We start from the raw sequence: 21,519 nt of genomic DNA on the forward strand, positions 1-21,519 counted from the left end.
TCCATTGCCATTAAATATGTGTAAAAGTTTCATTGCAAATGTAACGTTTTTTACTATACCGTTCATTACGTACACACACACACACAAACACACACACACACACACACAGACACACACACACATACAAGCGCTCACGCGCCAACGCGCGCTTGCACATCTGTACGTACTGATCATACGTGTTATAAAATAGTGCAAGATGCCGTCATACGCTGCAGGAATAGTGTACTGGACAGCACACAAAACAAAGAAATCAGAGACGGAATCAGCACAACACTCAAGTGAATAAACGATCTCGTAAAGTTATTGCTCAAAAAGTAAGTTGAAGATAAAAGATTAGCTAGATCTTGAAATCTCTTAGTTCAAGAGACGGAATTTACTTCTCAAGAAAATCACAAATTGAAGTGGAAAGTATTGCTGTTGTGACTTCAACGCATTTCAGACCCCATATGGAAATACGCACAATGTTTCATCTGGTGACTTCGATGCACGGTTGAGAAACGAACCGTCTAAGAAATAAAAATACGATCTTTCAGCTGCTTTTTAAACCTTTTGTTCTTAAAAAATGTCAATGGTGTCTTCTTTTTCAACCTTTCTGAATAAATATAAGGAAAAATCGGATTGTCTCCGATCTCAGTCCCCGTACGGAGACCAACAGAGTCCTATGCGGTGATTTCGATGCCCGATTAAGCAAGGAGCTCCCTAAGAGATAATATTGCTATCTTCCACTTGTTTTTTTTCTTTCCATTCTTGTTTCTCAAGAAGTTTCAGCACAGCTTTCCTTGAAACCCTTCTGAAGAAATACAAAGAAACCACAAATTTCTGCCAAACTAGTGTTTCTCAATCCAGCACTGATAAGACCTTGTTAAAGAAAATTACCGAGCAGTTTCACTCGTTTACTTCGTGAAAATACGTTTCACACGTCATTCTAAACCAACATTTTGCAGGAAACACTTACTGGGTATTTTTAGTAACTAATCAAGGGATTATTTGCTTTAGTTCTCTGTGTTAAACAGTTCTGCTTGGAACAATTCTTAAGCAACAAGTCATGTAATTTTGTATATTCCATCCATTACGATATCTTAAACTGATAATCTAGATCACTGAGTCACAGAAATTTCCTGTCCGTCTGAAAACAGAGGCCTTGAAAATAAGTTAATGACAGTAAACGTAGAGGGAATACTGTGAATTGCCAACCCGAAACGATTTGTGCAAGTAGTGTTTACAGATGTTACTTCGACTACTTATTAGATAAGTAAGATAATTAAAGTGAAATTCTGGCATAGGTCAGACTGTCTGGTAGATAAGTTAGATATTTAACTGAGCTGTATAACTGGCATCCGTCATATCGAAAGTAACCCGTGCAAGTATATAGGGTGATTCAAAACTAATTTCGTGGGTGTAATGGATGCATCAAAATAAGAGTAAAACATTAAACGAAGTTTTGCCTGAAATTCCTATATTTCAGAGTTGTGTAGTAGAATAGGGATCACAAGTGCAACATAAAAAACACAAAATTAACTCTTCTCGGAAAGCAAAGAAACCAAGGGATCCTAAATTTAACTCAACTACGCGCTGTACGTTTATCCCAGGACATGTTCAAAGCGACGTCCATGTAGACGAAGACAGTGACGTGCTCGCATTCTTACCGCTCTCGAAATGTTGCATACTCCATTCATTCTGCAGAGTAGCTGTTTTCAATTCGCTGCTGTAGTTGAGCTACGTTCTAAATATCCTTGAGAGATGTCCATGGGTTAACAACCGCAGATCTGGCGGGCCAAGCAATTGGTCCTGCACGACCTGTCCATTTAGCAGGATAAGCAATTATACACTCTCTTGTTTCCTGAATGAAATGTGCAAGGGTACCGTCGAAACAACTTCAGTCAATATATAGGCGAACACGACACGCCAAATGCTTATACTGACCCATGATGTAAGGCTACGAAAATGCCATTATCATCATAACAAGGAAATAAATCAGTCTCAGAGAAAACATCATTTAACATTTTACTCTTATACTAATCCATACATTACACCAACGAAATGTGTATGTTTACTTCTCAGTCACCCTGTATAAGCTGTAACGAAATTTATGATACATTACAATGACAGTGACCGCAGTTAGCTAAGAGAAGTGTCTAAGAAAAACATGTTTCACTGTAGATATTTCTTAGAAAAACGTACGTGGATTTTATTGAGACATGGCTATACTGGTTTACAAATTCACGTAATATGTAGCTCGAGGGCTTCTTATTACAGTCACTAAATCTATGAATAGTAATTAGTTTCTAAATTAAATGAAGAGTGGTTCATCAAATTTGTGTGTACAATATCTAAAGTGCCAAAGAAATTAACCACCGAAAGGGAAGTACTTGTAAACGAAAAAGTGCAGCAGAGGAGGTGGTTCAGTCACGTGCGTTTCCTCGTTGCCTTCCCCCTCCGCTCCTTCATATGAGAGAGGGCAAGCAGCAGTTGCGTCAGTGCACGAGACTGTACCCCAATCTAGATTACATTTTACGATAGCCCCGCCGCGGACGTCTTCAAGGACTAGTGTAGCCTGGTAGCAGAAGCCCTCGCGCTCGCATTCTGCTCGATGCTTCTTTTATGACAGTGCGGCGCACCTCGCTACTAGCTGATTGTGTACGTAGCGGAGCTCTCCTATTGGCTCAGGCGCCGGCAAAAAGGAGAAGGGAATTCCGTTCTGGTTGGTAGATACTCTCTCCTTTGCGCCGCCTTCCTGGGAGCTTTTTTGCTCTTGCGCGGCCGGTTTTTTTCTCCCCCTCCTCCCCCACTCCTCCTTCGGCGCCAGGCCACCTGCCGCTGAGGTGCAGCACTTGTTTTAAGGTACGGGCGAAAGACAAGGAAGCGGTAGAAGTAGCAGGAGGGGAGCCGCGCAAGACGTTAAAAAACACCCGCCGAGTAGGGGGGCCAGGGGCAGAGGTAGAGAGGGGACCGGCGGGTGGTGGGGGGCGTCTGGCACGGGGACCCCAGCTGTTTTTTCGCCTTGTTGCCGGTAAGAAGGTAGCGGCCAGCGGTAGTCGGCTGGGGCGACCGACGTCTTGCGGCGCGGCCACAAATCGTAAGGTGGCTGGAGAGGGGCGTGGTGGGGGGGGGGGGGCGGGAAGGGGAGAAAGGTGCGGCGATGGTAGCCGCTCGCGGGTCGGGGCAGCAGCACCACTCAGTTCTGCGCCCGGCGTTCGCCAGCGCGATACTCGGGATACAAAAATCCTGCCCCTCAGCTCTGACGTCGCGCGATCGGAGGTGGGAGAGAGAGACAGAGAGGTGCGGAGGGGGGTGGCTCCGAAGAGGGGGGTAGCAAGGTCAAAGTCAAGCTCGCGCAGATCTGCTCCTCCCGCGATCGCCAGCGGACGGTCGTGTGACCCCGAGCGGCTTCCTCCGGCTCTCAAGAGTGGGCGTTGTCTCTTCTCGAACTGGTGCCTACTGGCGGACAGCAATGGGTACAGCACGTGGACTTGGCAGCGCGGCGACCGCGGAGTGACACTGTGCGCCTCTTCGCGCTCTCGCCGCCGCTTGTCTCTGTCGCGGTAGCGTCTTCGCGGGTTGACGTTCGTGTTCAGTGACAGTGCGTTGGTTTGCGCCCGGCAAGCGAACGTCGTTACGCTCGGACTCGGACGTATTTCCTCACACCCTTTCGGTCGCTGTCAGCGCCGCACTGCTTACACGGCAGTTTCCAGTGACACTGCGTGTGGAGTGAGACGTGTTGAATGGAACCTCTCCCGACTGACGAGTGCGCGCGCTGAGCCTTTGACAGTTGACAAGACGGCCCTTAGCGACTACCAGACTCTCACGATGGAGACGTGCGTGCTGATCCCTCAGGAGTTCTCACTCGTGCTGACGGCCACGAGCCCCGTGGACAGGAACGCCAACCGCCTTCCCGAAATGCGCGTCAACGTGTGGACCAACGCTCGCATCCCGCAGGGCACGCTCATCTACCCGTTCCAGGGCACCATCCGGCTCGACAAGCTCGAGGTCTACGGCTACCTGGACGACAATGACGTGAGTACCGAAATGCCTTTTGATCTGTCAGTGCGCGAGGACCACGTGGTGCCGCCGGATCCACGCGCTGCACGCATCCGACGCGGAAGTGTACCGACCACTCCCGTGAAACTCGCCAAGAAAGCGATCCGACTAGTTGTGCGGCATTTCCCTTTATCCGGATGCGAGGAGCTCCGACCTTCGCGCATGACGCTCTCTTCTGTAATTCTTGGACGCTGACGCGGCGGATGACCGCGCCTCGCGTTGTGTAATCTCCTTAACAGTCCGCGATGACAGGTGCAGTACGCCGTTCACGTCTCGATGGCATCGAACTCTGTCGATGCTCGTACTACACAATAAGCTATAGGAGTATTGCGTGTCAGCTTCACTGCATTTTACCTTTCGCTTTGCATACTTTCCACAGCACGGCATCGTTAATTTGCTTAATACAGTGTACTATAAAATTTTCTCGATCCCGTACGAAACCACAGCCCTTTCTCTCCGTTCTCAGTCCAAATTAAATGTTGACGACGTCATGATTTCTTCGGACGTGAACATTTCAATGTCTGTACAAGTACCTTCCTCAATAGTCATCTTTCTTGAGATTACTGAACACTAAATGTTTATTCCTCTGAAGAATAGACTTGAAGGCTTTCCAGGCAGTGTATTTGAGTTTTGGGTGAAAAGTTAAAAAATATTCTTGAATGACTACCCTTCGTTTCTTTCGAAACAGCAACCAGAAGACTGAGCAACGACATGCATTGTTAATTTCTTCGCTAACCAAAACAAATAACTGTACTACAGAAGTATTATCACTGACTCGGACCATACAGTGTTTGTACATGATCAGGCGGTCATGTGCGAACAATATAAGGTCTTATGCGAGTGATTGATAATACTTCTGCAATACAGATATTAGTTTTGGATAGCGAAGACATTAATAATGACACACGTATACAGGTATCCTACCATTTTAACAAGCAACATGTCTGATGAATTCTTTTCGGGTTATCAGCAGAGTGGTGGCGTCGTGATAACCAGAGAAGAATTCATCAGTGGAATACGCCGAGAAAGACTCCAGTCGCAAAAGCAACATGTCTGGCAATATAACGCTGCCACTGACACAACTGTTCAAACTTTGATAGATATGAAAAACTCTATATTTGACTGTTATTTGCCACCAACCACTCTGTGAATGAATTTGGGCAGGTTCATTAGTTCCTTCGCATTATATTTCAGAAATCGTTCTGGGACACAAATTTTACATAGCGCGACAAATCTGTATGACTATTGATACCAGCACTCATTACTTGTATACTGTCTGACACATTACTCGCAGCGAAACTTCACAGCTTTTTCGAGTGTACAACAGCTTTACAGCAGGAAAACTGTTTCACATTAACACTTTACTAAATTCTTGGCAGTTCCTCAGATTTTATCGAGTCAGAATGACAATTAATTTGTTTTACCATTAAATTTCGATGCTGAATCATACGGACCCCATTTTGCACTCTGTTGTTTCCCAGTGAAATTCTTTACAGTTCTACATACTTGTTTCTAATCTCTTTTGTACTGTCACTTTGTTATATGTAACAGAGCATCATCGTCCTCAGTCATTAAGTGTCACCGAGGGGATGCAAGAATTTTAAAAAAATTCTGTTTTTGACTTCATAGATATTGTAATTCAGTGCTAGAAAAGCTGTTCCTATGTTTTTCTCGGTTTAGCGGTTATAATAATACGTGTAGATAAATGAAAGCTTATCGGATGAAGTTATCGGACATATCCACAGACATGAAATTTCAAATACGGAGAAAGATAGTTGCAAATATTGCACTGTCCACGTTCAAATCTAGCGCCTTTAAAACCTTTCACATAGTAACGATAGTTACAAAATTAGTCCAATGTGTCAGTCATCAAATATTTCACATGAATTTTAGCATTAAGACTGTCATCGTAATGTCTGCAAAAATACGCCAAACTGACTGGAAAACGTTTACTGAAATGCGATCATGACATGCAGAAGTTGAAACAATCACACGATGGCAACATACACACAGTGAACTCAGGACGTTTGTTAATTTTGAAACTATCCAGTTCATATCACTACGGAAAGCAAATATTGTTTGGATACTAAAGCTTTTGAGTATTTTTTTCGTTTCAAAAATATCAACTGCCAGTAGAAATATCTAACACAGCCTTACAACGGTAGAAAAGTGTTGCGAATTTCTGAGCTTACGTAGAGAGGACAACATGGCTATGTACACGTCTTCCGGCTATCACCTATTGTATTGAACACACATTCACCTTCAATATTACGGTATAGCTGGATATAAGTCCTATTACCCTAGCGGGATTCGGTTAATGCGAAGAAAAGTTTTCGCAGATCTGAATATCGGAAAAGAACTTTTCGATGCACGCAGAGAAAAGCTGCAATACTCAATATGTTGAAATGTTGCCAGTATTTGTCGTAGACATAGAAGGTTCGTCAGAGCCACCGAGATTGGAAGATATTTCGTCAGTCTGAAAACACTAGAAAATAATTAAGAGAGATTATTTTATACGTATACTATTCAGGCAGACATTTATGTTTTAAATCTACTTGGGCAGTTCATGGCGCAATATGACGCCATGTGCTACAATGACTAGGATAACGCTACTTGTTACAGAGAAACGCTAATGTTCTTGATACTTCGGTGGAAGTCATAATTAACCTACAAAATAATAGAGTTGATCGTGTTTTGATGAAATACGTATAATACGAGAACATTTTTATGTGCCAACTGCAACTGATTATACGACGTCTGAGAAAGAGACAATAATAGTAGAACCGGGCAATGACGATTGCGAAATTGCTCGGCAAACTGAACACCGCCGTTTACGCATTTCAACAGACTTAACAGAACCACAGAAACCAAACCAAATCATATTTCAGTTTACCATTACGTAAGTTTCAAGAGGGTCAAAGTCACAGAAACTTAAAGATTTCTCAGGATGGTTCAGTGCATTTGGTCAGTGAAAAAAATGAATGCGTTATAAATATTGCTCGGTTTACAGTAGTAGTTACGGTGATAACGTTGGTAGCCAAAGTACGAACAATGATTTGCCGCGGATGAACGCCGGCTACTTTGTGGATAGATCTGGGCTTTCTCCGTTCCAGCGGTATAGCACGGCGCGAGGCGTCAGAGTGTGACGGCTTTTAGGGAGCTAGCAGACCGGCAAACTGCCGGATTGTGCCGCTCCGCTTGCCTCCTGCGCTGTGTGACCCACGTGCAGACCACGTGCGATATGCAGGGGGTACCCACCCTCTTCGTTCCACCCTAAACGTTCACGCGCGTACCTTATGGCAGGAGGGGAGCCGTCGCGGCAACAAGTGGTCTCACGTGTCAACAGGTGCAATACACAAATCCCCTAGAGTCAACAGGTGGGGGCCAGTGGCACGTGGGGTGTGGTTTACCGCCTCTCCAAAACAAGAACTGGTCGATACGTCAGCTAAAAGCCCTGTTGAAATCATTTGTTTAAAATTAGTCTACTGTTGATAAAACTAAAAATATGTGTTCTGCACCACATCTTATTGCCAACGATATATCCTAAGTTATATTTGCATGTTTTCGTCCTTGATTTAAAGGAACTGAAGAACACATAGCTGCTTTGTGCTATTTCGGGTTCATTCGTGGAAAACTACAGACAAACGTAAAAAACAGGCCTGGATTTTTCGAATTGTCCATTAAGTAAAAGGTAGCATTTAGCTTACGTCTTGTACCCGCACTTCTCGCTTAAATATTTCCAACGCTCCACCTGCGTAGCCTGAAGTTGTTGCAAGCAGCTGGCTGGTATTCTTCATTTTAAATCCCTGTCCTATTCACGGATGTAGCATATAGGAGGGAGATAAAATAAGTAAATAAATCAGAAACGATTCGAAGCCACATCTGCCATCTTATAAAATCAAGGGGCAAAATCTACGCTATCATTAGCTTTGTAGCCCGAAATGAAAAGATGCAAAATTGCAATGCGTAATTTGATAGAAAAATGTGAGCTGCTAACATTGTAATTCTAATAGTGTGAAATGAAGAAATACAAAGATTTCCATTGTGACGGTATCATGTCTCTAATTTAGAATTCGAACTTTCGTGCTTATCAATATTTACGGTGTCTTCTGTGATAGTTTAGGTAGTTATTAGCGGAAGAAAACTACAAGATTTTCTTTTAATTGTTATTTTACTACGTTACTGCGGGTTTCGTTGTAAATCATGACCGTAAGCGTCCCATACCTGAGATGAGACGTAGCTAATAAATTGCCAGATACATAAACCGCTTATCTATGATGAATTTAAAGGCTTTCAGTATTACCTCTCTGCACGGCTGGCAAATACGACAGAGTTTACATGCGTAATACATAATAGGGTTATTTGCTATGTCATTTACGAATATTCTGTAAGACAGTGTTTTCAGTGGGAGAAGACAGTAGATTAATATTCACGTGTCCTCATGCGGAAGTTTTTAGCCATGATGCAAAAAGAGAATCAATGGGGGTGACAGAGAAAAAGGGCTGTGGAACCAGCAGAGATTATTATCACTATATTCAACAACTGTTGCCCGACAACAGGGAGTTCGAAAAGTCAGTAGGGGCCCGCGACAGTTCGCAACACCCCGTTTAGCGCTTGGAACCCATTTTCAGTAAGGTAGTTGAGATAAGAGTGGACTTGACATTATTTTTTGTGTGCGTTGTTTCTTGAAACATACGGTAATTCGGTACTGAGTCAAGAAAAGTCCCTATTGTATACCTCGTCTTGTGTATGAAAACTGGATAAAGAATGGACTGCAATAGAAATCACTGCACTTTAATACATCATCAATGTGCCACTAGTGTTTCGTTTAAGTGTATGGTTGAAAAACCATACAGAAACAGCTTACGTCGTCAATGTCTTCTTACGCTTTATTGTTCTTTGTTCAGACACCCACTTTTATTGAGAGAGAAAGGAAACCATAAATACAGTTACCAAATGTAGTCCGAAAGTGCTTATCCATGTATCTCGTTGAGTGACAGGAGTGTGAGTTATGTTCGTCGGAAAATGTCAAGTGTCATAACGCATGCAGCTTTCTGTTCTACTGTGTAGATACTTCAGGCTGGATAATCGGTACGTCACAATGATGAACAAAATACTTGTACGATGAGACTGTTGACAGCAGGACGCTCCAGCAGTACTGAACACGACGTCGATGTCGGATCACAGAACCATTCAGTACCGACGGAAACCTACTACCCTCCAGTTGGCACTGAATAATGAATACCGAAAAGAAGTTTCAGTTTCGACAATACCTTACTGACTCTGTTATTTAATTCCAGATATCTGTGCTGTCGTCTGCAATGGGAATCTGAATCTGAAGCGTATTTGTTTTGACGATGAACTTACCTTCTGTATGTCCTGATGATCCTTTTCTGTGTACGGTTGTCTTCAAAACGAGCCTCGATTCACGTGGTTCAATCATAACAGACCAACAGGTTTCTTAAGTTTTCTTCTTCATTTTCTTCCTCTTCTTGACTTCAAGGACCAGCTTGCAGTCCGTTCCGTCATCACTGAAGCCATCTGTTCCTAAGGCGTCCTACACGTCTCTTTCCTTTTGGTTTATAATATGTTACTTGTTTAACGAACCTGTCTTCCTCCATTCCTTGTTGTTTCCACTTCATGCATCCTTGCTCATTTTGTTATATTTTCATTGACACAATATATACTAAGCTCTTCTCTTATAACACTGTTTTGTAGTTCATCTCATTTTACTTACCTTAAAATTTCCATTTTTGCCGCCTGTATTCCTCTTTCGTCTTTCTAGTCAAGTGGCACCTAAATAGTGCAAACGAATTTACTAAATATGAACAGGCTTTCTTCGGCAATGGACTTTGTAGAGAATAAAGTTCGCGTTTTTGTTCAAAGCCGTTCATTCGTAGGTTCATTAATACGGACTACCGGTGTCTACGAATAAAGTATCTCTTTGCGAACAGACTCTTTTGTGGGAATAATCGCCATCAGATGTAAAATTAATGTTAAGGCAATTAAGGTTCAATTCAGTATCTGTATACAGGATTGAGGACTGAGTGTATACCAATGGCTTTAAATGTTTTATCAGCTCTCCTATTGGTTATCCATTACCAATTTTACAATAATATAGCACAAGACTTAAAGATCGAAATAACATTTTCCCTCTGGTAGTCTGTGTTAATTTCTGTTTAAACTTTTATCCACAAGGCTCCAAAATGGCGCAGGATTTGCTTGTTAATTACGAAACACGAAGAACATCCTTTTAGTGCTTCAGTTACTTTTTATTTTAAAGTCAGTCATCTGTTAACTTCGTAAAATACACTTGCAGCAGAGAGTTCTGTTTTAAGAACGTATTGTGTCGTCTTGGAGAAAACATTAGCTTCGGTTACCACAACTATTTTGCTGGAGAACAAAGTCTACATCAGTTCTAGGGACAGACCAATTACACTTATTAACTGGTAGCTGGCACTTCTAGGTATTTTTACATACAACGTGTTGACCTGAGAAAGCTTTTATATAACTTTATTTTGCTGTTACCGTCTTCGATTTCATCAGTAAGAGTTTGAATCATAAAATGACACACAGCAAAGAATATTGAATATCTGTATTTAATACTGTGAAAGCAAGTGTGCCTGGTGTATAGCGCAGCGTTATTCAGCACCGAAAACTCAATTGTGTTATGACATAAACAGACAAAAGTGTCGAGTCTAGAAGAATAATGATTTCTACCAAAGCTGTGGAGCACAACTTACTGATGATTTTATCTGTCGAAATAAACATTGCTGATAATGTCCAAGCTCTTACTGTTGGGACATGTGGGCTTCTACTGTGTTGTTTTACATGCAAACACCGTCTTCCGCGGCTGTTGTTATCTTCCATAAATTTTTTCCGGGTATGTGGCGGAATCATCATGTTGTTCTGTTGGACCAACGTTTCGCCCACATTTTTAAGCCGCCATCATCAGATTGTTATACATACATCAGGGTCACTGCCGCATTCATGTTTTTTATAGTGTAACTTAATCCTGCTTATAGAGCCAGTTTGTCAAAAACGCCATTCAGCTCTATTTTCATACGTGTTTGGTACGGGAGAAATTTAGCATCTACGAAGGTATCTATTTGAACTATGTGACTCTAAGACTTCTTAAGTAATAACACCCACTACGTTGCTCTCGACGCGAGACAAGGGTGTCATCAGGAGCTACCCAGGGAAGTGTGACAGGACCGTTCTTGTTCTTTATACACATAAATGTTCTGACGAATGGGGTGAGCCGCAGTCGGCGGCTTTCTGCTGATGACGCTGCGGTGTACGGAAGGCTTTGTGTTGAGTGACGATAGGAAGATGCAACATGACTTAGACAACATTCCTAGTAGGTTTGATTAGAGGCAGCTTGCACCAAATGTAGAAAAATGGAAGTTGATGCAGATGAGCAGGGAAAACAATCCCACACTGTTAGAATACAGCATTAGTAGTGTGTTGTTTGTCGCAGTCACGTCGATTGAATATCTAGGCAAAACTAGGGCTTAGGGACGTTAGTAGGGAAGGAGAATGGCCAACATCGGTTTCTTGGCAGAATTTTAGGAAAGCGTAGTTCATCTATAAAGGAGAACGCATGTAGAACACTCTTCTTCTTCTTTTAATGTTCAACCCTGAGGTTGGTTTGCAACAGAGCTCCATTCCTCTCTTCTGTCTGCATTCCTTGTCTGCATTCTTCTTGATTTCCACGTACGTGTTACATCCAGCATCATTCATGATCCGTTGCATGTATGATATCCTTGGTCGCCCCCGCCGATTCCTTTCCTCAGTAGCTCCTTATGCTATTGTTCCAATGATGATGTTGTGTCTTAGCATGTGCCCTACAAGTTTGTCTATAGTGCAACTCGATCTTGAACACTGCCCAAGTATTTCGGATAACCACCAGGCCGGATTAAAGGAAGACATCAAAACAATACAAAGGTGGGCTGCCGTATTTGCTCCAATTCGTTTCGATCAATACCCGAGTATTATGGAGATGTCTCGCGAAGTCAAATGGGCATCTCTGGAGGGAACTCGACGTTCGTTTCGCGAAACACTACTAAGAGGCCAGCATTTGAAGATGACTGGAGAACGAGCACACATTTTGAGTAAGTACTACGCAGATAAGAGAAATTAGGACTTGTAGGGAGGCATGTAGGTAGTCGTGTACCCCTAGCTCTGTTTACAAGTGGACCGGGAAAGGAAATGACTAGTGTTCGCAAAAAGTACAAGCCGCTTGCACGATACAGTGCCTTACGGAGTATGTACGTAGATGAAGAAGCGGCTAAAAATACCTGAGTAACTGTACAGGGTAAAACCGAAATCCACCAACCAAATTTCAGAAGGTGTTCAGGGACGTTATCAGAATATTTTGGAGCAACGTACCTCTGAATTTCGATAGCTCGTTTGAGACTTAAAATGTAATATTGACGTACTCCGCTTGTTCCCCCAGTTGACTTTGTTTCATTGATAACGTCTTTAGAATAAATAATCCTGTAATATGGTACCAACACGACGTACAAGGCATGTAGATATACAATAGCACTGTGACTTGGTAGCCGCCGATGCGTGAGGAGCTAGTGTCGTTATTGTGCCCCTTCCCGATTTCACTCGATAAACCGTGCTGGAGGTGCACTTTGCTCAACGCATCGTCAGTAAATATACCTGCACCCCTGCGTATCACTTATAGCGTACAACAAACACTGATGGAAAAACAAACCCGATACGTAATCGAGCAGTAGGCCTACTAACTGTAAGCTTGACAGTGAAGAGTGGTTATTGCTATTATTAACAGCAAGTATGAAATCACACGAAATTCATTTACTCTCTGACGAGCCACTGCAGAAAATGCCCATGAACAGCTTCCGCAATTTTGTCGGTGGATTTCGGGTTCAGCCCGTATGATAAATTTGTTGGGTACAGATATATATACATACACTATCAGTTTTCCTGAACAAGAAATGCCTAGCGGGATTCAGTTGGCGCTGCAGAGGCGCCGAAGACAAGCAGCCCCAGAGGAGACGAGAGGCAAGGTGTATTGACGGACATCCAGTACAGAAGTTGCGCTACGTGCTGCCCTTTATTTACTGCTTCGATAAATGACACGTGTTTCGCTGGCGAACCACTTTTTCTCCTCCCTGGCATCGTCCCCGCTTGCACGTCATGCGCGCCATTTAAATTGTAGAGAGCGTGTACTCGGGTGAGAAAAAAAGCCAGTGCCGCCTTAGCAGAACCTGCTCGCCGCTTAATTGCTGGCATTGTCTCCCGCCACGCGCTGAGATCTGGGATGAGACTCACTGCTACTCACGGCATCTCGGTGCCGCGTCAGAGCCCGCCAGGCAAACACGGACAAGTCCGACGAATTCTGCGAGATGATGCTGAAACGCAAGGCTAGCTGGCAGGATGATAGAAACGCCAGGACGGCTTCTGATATACACAACCAGGGGGAAAAAAAAACGCAGCACCTCCTAGCACAAGGACATTTTATTTACAAATGAAGTGGCAGGTAGTTATCATTCCAAGAGTATATAATAACAAATTCAAATCAAATGAAATACATACGTCACAGAAAAGGGTGCCCAAACTGTCGCATCGGGACACAGAGTACTCTCAACTCTGGTGGCAATGTAAGCATTATTCCCGTATGCAAACGATCATAAAGTTGCCGTTGGCATCCTGCGACGGGCTGTCGCAAGTATTTTGCGCCTTCCGTTGCAAGTCAGCAATGCTTCTCTCTGGCCCTAGAGAACGAGTAGGTTCCCGCTTTACCATGTCCCATATGTGTTCAATTGGTGAGAAATGTGGTCTTCTCCCTGGCCATGGTAGTTCAAATGGCTCTAAGCGCTATGGGACTTAACATCTGGGGTCATCAGTCCCCAAGGAGATCACACACATCCATGCCCGAGGCAGGATTCGAACCTGCGGCCGTAGCAGCAGCGCCGTTCCGGACTGAAGCGCCTAGAGCCGCTCGGCCACAGCGGCCGGCTTGGCCAAGGCGGTTGCTGTACACTAAGAAGAGCGCATCGCGTCGCAGCAACTATATGGGGACGTGCATTGTCTACCTGAAAAGACACATTACCTTCCTATAGAGGAAATGGCAGTAGCATGAGGATAAACACCGGTGCAGTGTAGGACACACTGATTACCTTACTCTGCACAAACAGCAAATGTGACTGCGAGTAACTGATGTCCCTCCACGCCATGAAACCTAGGCTGGGATCTATGTGTCTAGGGGGAGTAAGTCTGGAGCAGGCAGCTCACCAGATCTATGCCATACAAGTGTACGTCCATCACTCGCATACTGGCAGAACCTATTCTCATAACTGGAAACAACACAGCGCAATTCCACTTTCCAGTGAATTCACTCACGACACCAAAGTAGCTATGCTTGGCGGTGTCGTGGTGTGAGTTTTAGCCTAGCCAAAGGCACGCATGACGTTAATCCTGCTGCAAGCAGACGGTTCCCAGCTGTCCCTAATGACACAGCTGGTGCAAGATGTTATCCCCGGACGATGTTCCGTCAGCCACCGCTGCTCGCACAGTGAGTCGATCTTGACGTGCATACTTACTACACGGACGTCCAGAATCTGGTCTACATGGGGAAGGAATGTTCCAAAGACCGCTCCTGAAAGTAGCGACACACGACCGATACGTTGTACGCAACATATGCACCAGTCCGTCGATATATCCATCCAGCTTTCCCCAAGTCCACAATACGACACCGTTCAAAAGATATACGTACTCGTCATTGGGGCGTGGTTGTACCCTAGAATGAATGTTAAAATATTGTTCACCTCTAACCTCAGCACAGTTACTGCATGCAGTGCAAAAAACAAAGAACGCACAGCCAGTCTCTGAGCGCCATCTGGCTACCGATGACCGTGATAAACTAATCACTAACACTACAACCTCCCTCCTGCCACTGAACACAATCCCTGAGGCCGTCAACTCTGACGGGTCAATAGCGACCGTGTCATCCTCTTCCAAACGGCGTCATGCGGTTAATGTACGGGGAGGCAGGGGGTCAGCATACAGCTCTCTCGGCCGTTGTCGGCTTTATAAACCTTGTAGCCGCTACTGCTCGCTAGTCTATCTCTTCAATTGGCACCACAAGGCTGAGTGCATCCCGTTTCAACCTCACACTACGGGAAAATCTCTGGCCAGTGCCGGGAATCGTACACGGGTCCTCCACATGCAAGCAAAAACGTTGACCACTGAGCTTCGGACGCGAGCGTGTCATATATGTGCGTGTGCAGTGAAAAGTACGGTCCGCAGCTCGTGGTCGTGCGGTAGCGTTCTCGCTTCCCGCGCCCGGGTTCCCGGGGTTCGATTCCCGGCGGGGTCAGGGATTTTCTCTGCCTCGTGATGACTGGATGTTGTGTGATGTCCTTAGGTTAGTTAGGTTTAAGTAGTTCTGAGTTCTAGGGGACTGATGACCATAGATGATAAGTCCCATAGTGCTCAGAGCCATTTGAACAATTTTTTGAAAAGTACGTTTCCAAGAAATATCAGCTAGGACCTGCAGTCTCTTAAGTCATTCATTATTCTTTTGATGGGAGATCCGGAGTTAAGAAGAGAGCCCCCTAGTGTGCTCGAGATCTATGTAATCAGTACCAGGACAATTACTTAAATAGCAGCGTCATGGAACCACCAAAAGTTGTTGTTGTGTTGTTTATTCACAGGCAACTAGTTCCGGCCAAGACACTCTCTCCTATACATCAGTCTGGAACCGCGCGACCGCTACGGTCGCAGGTTCGAATCCTGCCTCGGGCATGGATGTGTGTGGTGTCCTTAGGTTAGTTAGGTTTAAGTCGTTCTAAGTTCTAGGCGACTGATGACCTCAGATGTTAAGTCCCATAGTGCTCAGAGCCATCTCCTATACACGATTACCATTCCTTCAAATCTAAGGAAACTTCCTCCCCGTCAGTTATGTGTATTTGGAACTTCTGTCACACGGATGTGTGTCTATTACCTTACGCATTTTTCATTCGTCACCAAGTGCAAAAATCGAAAGCACATTATAGCGTTTACAATATTGTGTAGCCAAAGTGTTATCAGTTACTATGAACCTGACGTAGTGTTAATCCGTGACTTGCGTATGACTACTCGAACTAACCTATCCTAACCTAACCTAACCTAACCTAACCTAAGCTATTTGTGTATTTGTTGGGTCCGTGAGGCCGTTCTTTAAAGACACTGAAACCGTGCAACAAGATAGACAGAAAATATTTTGGACATTATCTCGCAGATCCTACCACCAGCGTGTCGCTATATACCTTTATTAGTGGGGAATCTGGGTTTTAATTACATTGTCTGTGCATCCAATCACGAAACATCATTTGGAGAGAACCGTGATTGTGTCTGGATATCAAAATATTTTTGGCCGATACAGCAATCACATATATATTGCCAGTTTCAACAGTGAAAAGACAGGTCATCTTCACATTAATGTGCAGCACAACAGACATAGCCTCATTGAGTACCAGGAACTGCCACTTGTAAATTGCGCTCTCTGCCTATGGTGCTGCAAAACCGGTCTGAATTTGAACTTTTGTAACGGCTCAAGCAACTAATCTAAAAGTATAAAATTGATAATGTCTGGAAATAAAAATTATTTTAGTAAACGCGCTTTATGTGATTCTTCATCGTTTTCATGCCGCATACAAATGGCAATCTTCGGAGAGAAACTGAAAACGTTCGTTTTCATTTTACAGTAAAGTTCCTCAGAGCGGAACGTTCAATAACAGGAGTTTTGAGTTGTCTTATTCGAAATATGAACTGATGAATTAGCAGGACGCATTCAGCTGTATTCCTCTTGTTCATTGTTATTCTGCATTATGTGAACCGAGCGATTCAAGATTTAATAGTATGTTGACATATATGTGTCTTTGTACGAAGTATTCGACTGCAGTAATACGATAATTTATGTTACCACAAGAAGGCAATTGAAATGGTTTTGTTCCTGAAAGAGAGACGAACGATCCTGCACCTTCCTGAACTGTGTCATACACTACAGAATGTAGTCAGCTTGCCTCTAAGAAGCGTACGAATAATAAATGTGACTTATTACCCGGAACTTTTGACTCACAGATTAACCAGCCATTTATAATCGAAAAACTGACGGTATTTCTGAGTGGCTCCTCACATTGCGTCTCCAAAGCATCTATTAATTGTGAAGACGAGATGTTATGCATTGATTATAGAAGTAGACGTCTTCTGAAGGAGACGAGCGCCAGTTTTTTTCACACTGATGTCGCGATGATTCCTTGACAAATATTGCAGTTTTATTTCTGTTCTCTCTCGCGTGATAATCCTTGCTGGGCACAGTTAGAGAAAATCCAGATAAAAAGGTATATGATTATATATGAATGAAATGTCAATTGGATTTACTGGAAAACCAGCAATGTATTGTTCGAATTCGAATTTCTAGATTTCAAAGCGTTATCAAAAATCCACCGAATCATATGTATCGCCGATATTATGCCAATCTCAAGTGTCCTGTCCATGTTCCATTGCAAGTTGCGAAGAAAAAGTTTTACGGCTTCTTGTGTGAGTTCTTTTGCTTTCTAAGCTTTCTTGGATGTTTTCTTTCTACAGTAATTTATACCAATCTGATGGTAACGCAAATATCTTTTCTTGCACGATTTTTCTTTTTGAAGCAAGGTGTTCAATTTCTAAACTCGTCACAATTTATTTCCCCTACGGTTAAGCAAGCAGTCTACGGTGTTAAGTGGTACTGCACTCCTTGAACGAAAATCGGTAATTACACTCTAAATGGCAGCTCCATCCAACTAGTGAATTAGATAACAACAGAAAAAAATTCAGTACTCAGGGAATCACCACAGTCACTAATGTCGAAATAGAATATAAGGCAGATGACAGGCAAAATTTCGATTTGTGTAAGAGGTTCAAGTGAGATCGAGACAGAATGTTAACTAAGCTTCTCGCATCGACTCATACAATAATATATTCTCAGTAACGCGTATAAGAAGTCATGGAACAATATTATTGTCCTGTCACAATCACAATTTTGAATAATTATGTCCAAACTCACTGTAGTGACAATCTGTATGTCACAGGCAGCACTTTTTTAGCTTTCATCCACACGTTACAACTAACCTTAATTTACATTGGTGGTCATTTATTTTCTGTATTTCCTGGTACAACAGATTCTAAAACCTTAAGCTGGGTTTGATACCCACAGTACGCTAGTAACGAAAACAGTCCATCCATTAGCTGCAGCACTTCGTACAGCAATGTTTGGAGGGAAAGGAGCATCCCGACGGTTTTAACCGTCCTTAGAATTTCAGTTTGGGAAGGGATTTGACTACAAATAAGTCGATGTTGTTTTAGACACCACCTGTCTAAGTGACTAAGGGAATCGACTTAAGCCATAAGTGTGTATAGGCAGACAGGGATTTATAACTTCATTCCTGCCGATTGCAAGACCAAAGTCTTCGCTTTTACTTTACAAAACTAGCAGAGCATATAGTAACCAAAATTAGTGTACAGAAAACACAACTAGAAAATTATTCCCTCATTCTTAGATAGCCGTTTTTGTAATACTGAAATGCAGTCCATTTGCATTTATGGCGAATGTGCGAATCGTCTTTTAACACCAAACACATCCATAGAAGAATTTCTAGGTTACAATAACGAAATACGTAAGTTTTATCGTAACATGCACTTTAAAAATGAATGCTTCTTGTGGAACGTTAGTACTTTCTTGTAGATACATTTTTAGGATGTGTTTGACGATTTACAAAACGAGCACATAGTCAGCTGTGAATTCTACCTCAGCCACACCTCAGTGATGTAAATACGGCTGTTATTTAGAAGGCGACAGAGTAAAACCCTCAACCCTTTAAACGAATCATCGCTAAGGAAAGTTGTTTTGGTAACTGTAAGCAATGCATTTTATGTACTTGTAGCTTAATTTGGAAGATTCAAAGGCCTCTCTTCAGAGCCAGTATGGATATTTTTACGGAAAAATGTCTGCTATTTATAAACAAAATTATCGAACATATATATCTGTCGACGAAATTTGTGATACGCATATCAATTCTTGTGGACATTTTAATAAAATACCGCGTTTGCGATAAATCTACGGTTGTTGTTTCAGGCGCCCTGATGAAACTCACTGCAGTAATGTCGGCAGTTTTGTCACACCATAGCGCAGCAATACGCCCGAAAGACTTTAATTGAAAATTTGTGGACATCCTTCACTGACGTTTCGGTCGATAACCGAACTGCCTGCAAAGACTGGCATTTTCTCGTCCACTGAGTCGCTGAAAATCTATAAACGTCAAAGACGTTAGCACATTCTTCAAAGATGAAACCAGCACTCGTAGAGTTTCGGCGGTTGTAAAGATGTATGCGTCGATTTTTTCAAAACACAAGAACACAAACACACACACACACACACACACACACACACACACACACATACCCGAACACGTACATGCAGAGTTTGCAGCGCCCTGGTTGCAGGCTGTATCTCGGGTTGCCGCACGACTTGATGACAGGCGCAACGTTGTTGTTCCACCCAGCTGAACTGCAATGAAAGTTGCGGAGAGGAAGAAGATCGAAACCGCGCATGCCTATAATATCCTCGGAACACGGACCACATCAACGTCATTACATGGTCATCAGCTCCCAAGCAGCCTCCAATCCCTGTTAACATCCAGCGATATTGCAATGCATGAAATGCTGCAAGATTTCGTCAATAATGTCAATTTCAACATATAGCTCGCTGCATTACTAATCTAACGCTCTTGGTACGTAGAATGGGGAAGACCAAACTATGACCACGTGCTACTCAGCAGAATATGGTACGCTCAGCCTGTAAATGCATGTCACTATGTACTTGCAACAAGTACGTGTCTAAGTACGAGTGGAACTATACGCATAGCTATAATACCCAAATCTATTTACTCTGTATTGTTCTCATGTTCTGCCTTGATGCTACTTAAAATGACATATTTAATTCTGTATCCGCTCTTTTGAAACATTTCTTACAGGACACATAAAAGAAGTTTTTATTGATAATTTGGATGCATAGTCATTATTATGGATTGAATTTGGAATGCCCCAGATGTCCATCAACTGTGATATATCATTTATTATTGTTTGCCAGTAGGATTTTTATGGCGCACTGCCTCTATGTACCCTGTGTTACATTTTCGTCTTGTTCACTTGTTTCAGTATACAGTAGACGTAAAATTTCTTTAATGTCGTAATCTGTCCTTTCTTAAGCCTATGTCACATCGTACGAAGGTACTACTTAAACGAATGTGTACTCTAGATTGTCAAAAGAAACAGTAGTGTAACATTTTCATTGTTGGGATGGCTGTATGGGCAGGTTCCGAAAGCCAATTAACCAAAATATAAAAAATAAAAGGAAAAAAGGTCAGAGTTTAGTACCCCACTGACATCGAGATCAGTAGCGGCGAAGTAGGAACTCATAAATGCAGGAGGGAATCAGTCAAAGACCTTGCGGAAGGTATCATTCCAACTTTAGCCTGTAGCGATTCAGATGGACAACTGAAGAACTTAAAGAGTGGGCAGAGAATCTTCTCATTCCCAATACGAACACCGTGTCTCGCCAGTGACTTACGTAGGAGTTGGTGTCTTGTTTGGTATACAATTTTGCAGGTGTATCAGTCTGCTGAAGAGACATAGAGATACACCTGTCACGCGAAATGGAGACCTTCGCGAAGGAATACTATATCCGTCGCTTTTGCGTCATGTCTTCCTCGACACAAATGGACAGCTACTGTCGACACGCTGATATTTTAATCCCGCTGCGAAGCATCCCTAAAAATTGATGGAAGGAGAACCGTTTCTGAGTCGAGACGTAAGTTCGTTTGCGTCACTAGCACCTGTAGTTTCTTCGAACGTGACGCAGCGATGCCATAAAGGTTGACCGCACTCTCGGATCGTGGTCTCTTATTCGACGTAAACTGCCCGCTTTCCATAACAAGCCGCATATCTCCGACCGCTGCTCGTGCCCAAGTCAAGGTAAACAGCGTAGTCGTTAGAAAACCAACTAATGGGATCAATCAAAAACGTTGCGTCTAATAACTTCCGACGATACGATCGTTGCTCACTCTACCAAGAATGACACACGGTGCATTGTAAGGCGTCCACAAAAAAGCAAAGCGTCCTGTGATGAAATAAATCTTCATATGTGCATCTTGGGTAGTTTTCCACATCATGCGCGTCATTGGCATGCATGCTTGCATTATAGTCCCACCAGCATTGCCTATTGCTTCCTCCAGTGGCTGTAATGACTTTGCTATCGCAACTGGCATATTCCAATCCTTAAAACTAAAATAAAATATCCATAAGCATTTTTTATTGACGACAACAGGGCTAAACAACCCGATCTGCGTTTCATATAGACAAGAAGCATTAGGAAGCGTGTCTTTTAGCTATTTTCCTTTCCTTTGTAGCCTATAGCAACAACTATTACAT

The 21,519-nt window shown here is 43.1% G+C and overlaps 1 protein-coding gene across 1 annotated transcript in view; it reads left to right on the plus strand.

Annotated features, from left to right (window-relative positions):
* Window positions 1-3,198: 3,198 nt before the first annotated feature.
* LOC124802715 (zinc finger and SCAN domain-containing protein 22-like) overlaps window positions 3,199-21,519 on the plus strand; it is a 765,984-nt gene continuing 747,663 nt past the window's right edge. Inside the window, exon 1 of the mRNA XM_047263680.1 lies at window positions 3,199-4,014. Within this exon, the coding sequence (XP_047119636.1) occupies window positions 3,808-4,014 (207 nt within the window). The 5' untranslated portion in view covers window positions 3,199-3,807. The remainder of the gene's footprint in view (window positions 4,015-21,519) is intronic.

Source organism: Schistocerca piceifrons, chromosome 6 (assembly GCF_021461385.2).
Source record: "Schistocerca piceifrons isolate TAMUIC-IGC-003096 chromosome 6, iqSchPice1.1, whole genome shotgun sequence".
In the NCBI taxonomy this organism is placed as follows: Eukaryota; Metazoa; Arthropoda; class Insecta; order Orthoptera; family Acrididae; genus Schistocerca; species Schistocerca piceifrons.